At 40.8% G+C, this 4626-nt stretch overlaps 1 protein-coding gene across 1 annotated transcript; it reads left to right on the top strand.

The window, feature by feature from the left end:
- Window positions 1–362: 362 nt before the first annotated feature.
- Window positions 363–1702, top strand: LOC149075754 (uncharacterized). Its single transcript, XM_089245452.1, has one exon. It carries the CDS (start codon window positions 490–492, stop codon window positions 1684–1686), a length of 1197 nt encoding a protein of 398 aa, XP_089101578.1. The 5' UTR covers window positions 363–489; the 3' UTR covers window positions 1687–1702.
- The last annotated feature ends 2924 nt before the right edge of the window (window positions 1703–4626 follow it).

Genomic DNA, 4626 nt, shown 5'->3' with positions numbered 1-4626 from the left:
AATACACCATCATATGGGCTCACACACATTGTGTACATTAATGTTCACGGTACCCTTAAGGATCATTTGAGTGATCTGCGGCACAATTCCAAATCACATAAATGTCTATGATGCGCAGTTCCAGTGCACTTACGTTATCCATGGCTCATTTACTGATCACTCACGTGATCTGCGACTCATTTATAGATAACTAGAGTAATCCACGGGGCAGTTCGACATCAGTTAGGTGGCCTGCGGCACATTCCCAGATAATTTAAGCTGCCCGCAGCATATTTATTCTCCGCCATCTCCTCCCGATACAAGAGCCGTATGACGTCACCATTCGATTCGGAACGTAGCCGCCAAACCACCCCTCCCCGAGAGTGGTCTCGTCTCGCAACTACTGCTGCCACCTGGATTTCGCTGTCGAAGTGGGCGTTTCACCGCTTGTATTTAAGTGTCGCTACCCATGGACTTTCACGATGCAGGATCGACATTTCGTCAAAAAAAATGTTATATTCAAGTCTATTTTTACAGGTTAGTTCGCTTCACATTTTCATACCAACTTATTTAATCTTTATAAATTTAATATTCTTTGTGTCGATCCTGCATCCGACGTTTAAAATTATTATGTACTGTGTGTTTCTATTTTTTGCTCAACCATCAATTTTTTACTTAAAATATATGTGTGCTTTAAAGAAAAACCCTTTTCGCTCCGGTCCTTGTTACCACCATTCGAAATTGCTCCATTCAAAACCTCTTCCCTTTTTCCCTCTTGTCCTTTTTACCCACTTGGCTAGCTTGCTTCTACTGGCGGGAGATATCGAATCCAACCCTGGGCCTAGGGTCAGCCACTCCCCAACACGCTCTCAAAATAGATCAAATCCTTCGTCTGAATCTTCGACTCTTTCGGATAACTCATCCATTCTCCGTAATATTCAAGACACCCAAGTAGCCATTCTTGACAAACTTACCCTCCTCACCCAAAAACAGGACTCATTCAGTCATCAGCTAAGTGATCTATCCCACCGTCTTAGTGCAGTTGAGGAAAAACTTTCCCCAGTAGAGGAACTCCAAAGCCAAGTCTACGACCTCTCCTCTAATCTCTCTGAACTCCAATCCTCCCTTACCAATAAAGTCATCGATCTTGAGGATCGTTCTCGACGGGATAACTTGATTTTCCGAAACATTCCTGAAGAATCTGACTTCGAGTCCTCCTCCACCCTCGAATCCAAAATCATCCAATGCTGTTCTGATCACCTTGACGTAAATATTACACCTAGTGAGATAGACCGCTGTCACAGATTAGGTTCCAAAAAGACCCACGGATCCAGACTTACCATAATAAAATTCAACAAATTTAAAATAAAAAGTGAGATTCTAAAAAATGCCTCGAAACTTAAAAACAGCAACATATCTATCTCAGAAGATTTCTCTCTCGATACACGCAGGCTTCGTGGTCAAATTTGGAGAGCCAGTCAAAAATACCGTGACGAAGGCATTAAAGTAAAACTTATCCACAATTTTGCACTCATAAATAATACCAAATATGTCTGGGATCCCGATATTAATGATATCCGCCCCATCTTCCCCGCTCATACTGCTTCGAACCTTTCTATGCCCTCCCTCTCCTCCCATATTTCCTCGGTACCCCCTTTAGGCTACTCCCCCCGAGCAACCCTTCCGTCTACACAACCTCCAAATTAAAAAATACCTACCAGTTGGGAACTATCAACACTCGCAGCCTGAAAAACAAAGCTGATTTTCTAGAATCATTCTTACTCATCTATAATCCCCATTTTCTTGGTGTTACAGAGTCATGGCTAAATAATACAATCTCTAATTCCGAAATTTTGCCACCCGATTACAATGCTTTTCGAAAGGATAGAAACTCTCGGGGGGGCGGGGTCTTACTTATTTTCAAAAAATCTATCCCTTTAACTGAAATTATATTAGATTCCGAACTCGAAATTGTTGGAGCCGAATGGCTTCAACCCAACTGTCCCCCACTTGCCATCTTTTCTGTCTATTTCCCTCCCTCTCCTGATTTCCACCTTTTTGAACAACTGGAAATTATTCTTGAAAAATTTTATAACACACATTCTATTCTTATCTCCGGAGACTGGAATCTTCCCGGCATTGACTGGAAAAATATGGAATCCCTGTCCGGCAATCACGGAATTAATAACAAAGTCCTAGATATCTTCCTTAAATTTAACTTGGTCCAATCCATTTTTGAACCCACAAGAACCACCCTCTACTCCAGCTCTACCTTAGATCTCATTGCTACCTCCAATCGAATTTCAGTCCTTTCCACCTCCATCTTTGAGGGTTGCTCCGACCATAATATCCCAGTCATTAACTTTTCCCTCCGCCACTCTATCCCATCCTACAAACTCGCCCCTAAACGTAATTTCAACAAGGCAAATTATCCACTTATGCAAAATATTTTTCGCTCTCACTTCAATGATTTCTTATCCATATCCTCTTCTAACAATATCCACACCCTCTGGACCTCTTTTAAATGTATTATAGACAAATGCTTAACTACAGTTCCAATTAAAAATGTTTCTCCTAAGTCTTTTTTTAATCCATGGATCACCAGAGATATTATTCATTTAAAGAGGAAAATCCGCCGAATCGCCTTCAAATATAAAACTAACAAATCCAATTCACTCAAATCCATAATTTCAGCCTCCACCCGAGACCTCAGAAACCTCATTTCCGTCCAAAAGTCCAGATACCTCTCTCATTCTCTACCCCATTACTTAAAAACCAATCCAACAAAATTCTGGAGTTACCTTAGACCTAAATCTGTTGGTCCCACTTCCCTGAGAAGTTCAAATAAATATACATTTTCTCCTTCAGAGATGGCTACCGAATTCAATTTAGCTTTCTGCTCGGTTTTCTCAATAGACCCCTCTCCTCCCCAATACTCTTTTTTTGATTCTATCCACAACTCACCCCCTATATCCTTCTCCAAACAAGGTATCCTAAAACTTTTGAAAAAACTGAAACCCCATTCTGTTGGCCCTGACGACATCCCAAATTCTATTCTTAAATTCTGTGCTGATGAAGTCGCCGACTATCTTTTAATCCTGTTCAATGTTTCACTAAATTCTGCTACCCTCCCGAACGACTGGAAAATCAATAAAATTATTCCTATCCACAAAACGGGTTCACTTTCCAATCCCCTTAACTTCAGGCCAATAGCAATCACTTCCTCCTGCTGTAAAATCTTCGAGCATATTGTAGCAAAAGAAATCCGTATCCACTTAGACTCCATCAGCTTCTTTTTCCCCAACCAACACGGCTTTAGACAATCTCTCTCTACTACCTCTCAACTGGCCCTCTTCATCCACGACCTCTCTGAAGCCATTGATAAAAACCTACAAACTGATATCGTATTCCTAGATTTCTCTAAAGCCTTTGATAAAGTTCCCCACGATAAACTTCTTCTCAAACTCTCCCGCCTTGGCCTTAACGTTCAATTACTTAATTGGGTGGAGGCTTTCCTAAAACACCGTAAACAGTTTGTTCATTTTAATGATCATAGCTCGTCATCCGCCTCCGTAAAGTCTGGGACCCCTCAAGGATCGGTCCTCTCCCCGTTACTTTTCCTAATTTATATCAATGACCTTCCTCAATCCCTCAACTGCACCACTAGACTTTTTGCTGATGACTGTGTAATTTACCGTATCATTCACCATCAATCTGATCAAGAACTTCTCCAACATAACCTGGCTTCCATCGCCGACTGGTGTTCCCTATGGCAAATGCCAATGAATATCTCAAAAACGGTTCACATGAAAGTTACCCGTAAACTTCTTCCTCTTGAATACTCCTACTCCATCAATCATTTACCGTTATCCCAAGTTTCACATATCAAATACCTTGGTGTCATTATTTCAGCCGACCTACGTTGGAACAAACACATCGACTACATTTACCAGAAGTGTCTTAACAAACTTTTCTTCCTCCGCCGCAATCTTAAACACTCTACTCGGGATATCAGACTTCTCTGTTACCAAACTTATATATCCCCCGTCCTCTCCTACGCCGCTGAAATCTGGGACCCTTACACCTCCAGTAATATAGACAAACTTGAATCTATTCAAAATAAATCCGCCCGATTTGTTCACGACTGCTGGTCATCTTTCATTTCTGTGTCCGAACTTAAAAATACAAATACAACGCCACAACAGGCAAAATGCCCAACGAGGTGGCTGATAAAAAGATGCCCATAAAAATATGGTTGTCATATGTTTCAAAAATACAGCAACCCAATTAAAAATGCAATTAACATCTCATACAGTTAAATGAACTTCATCTCCTCCCTCTCTCTACTCTTCGTTTCATCTCTCGATTAACATTGCTTTATAAAATTTTCCATGGTCAGTTCAACATGGATACTTCTGGTATCTTAGCCAAACCATCCTACATCTCTAGAAGACTCGACCATTCCCTTAAAATAAAACCTATTTTTGCTTCCACTGACTGCTTTAAATACAGCTTCTTTCCTCATACCATTGGTGAATGGAACAAACTCCCAAGCTCTATTGTTGAATCTCCCTCTATCACTAGTTTTTTATCCAACATCAAACAATATCTTTGTCATTCTCAATCGCATCCTCTTGTATAGGCCCA

Source organism: Pholcus phalangioides, unplaced genomic scaffold (assembly GCF_987345545.1).
Source record: "Pholcus phalangioides strain wild (caught in Gottingen) unplaced genomic scaffold, Ppha-v1.0 ptg000015l_1, whole genome shotgun sequence".
NCBI classification, from domain to species: domain Eukaryota; kingdom Metazoa; phylum Arthropoda; class Arachnida; order Araneae; family Pholcidae; genus Pholcus; species Pholcus phalangioides.
The sequence above is the reverse complement of the archived record's forward strand: the minus strand, read 5'-3'. Positions and strand labels throughout refer to the sequence as shown.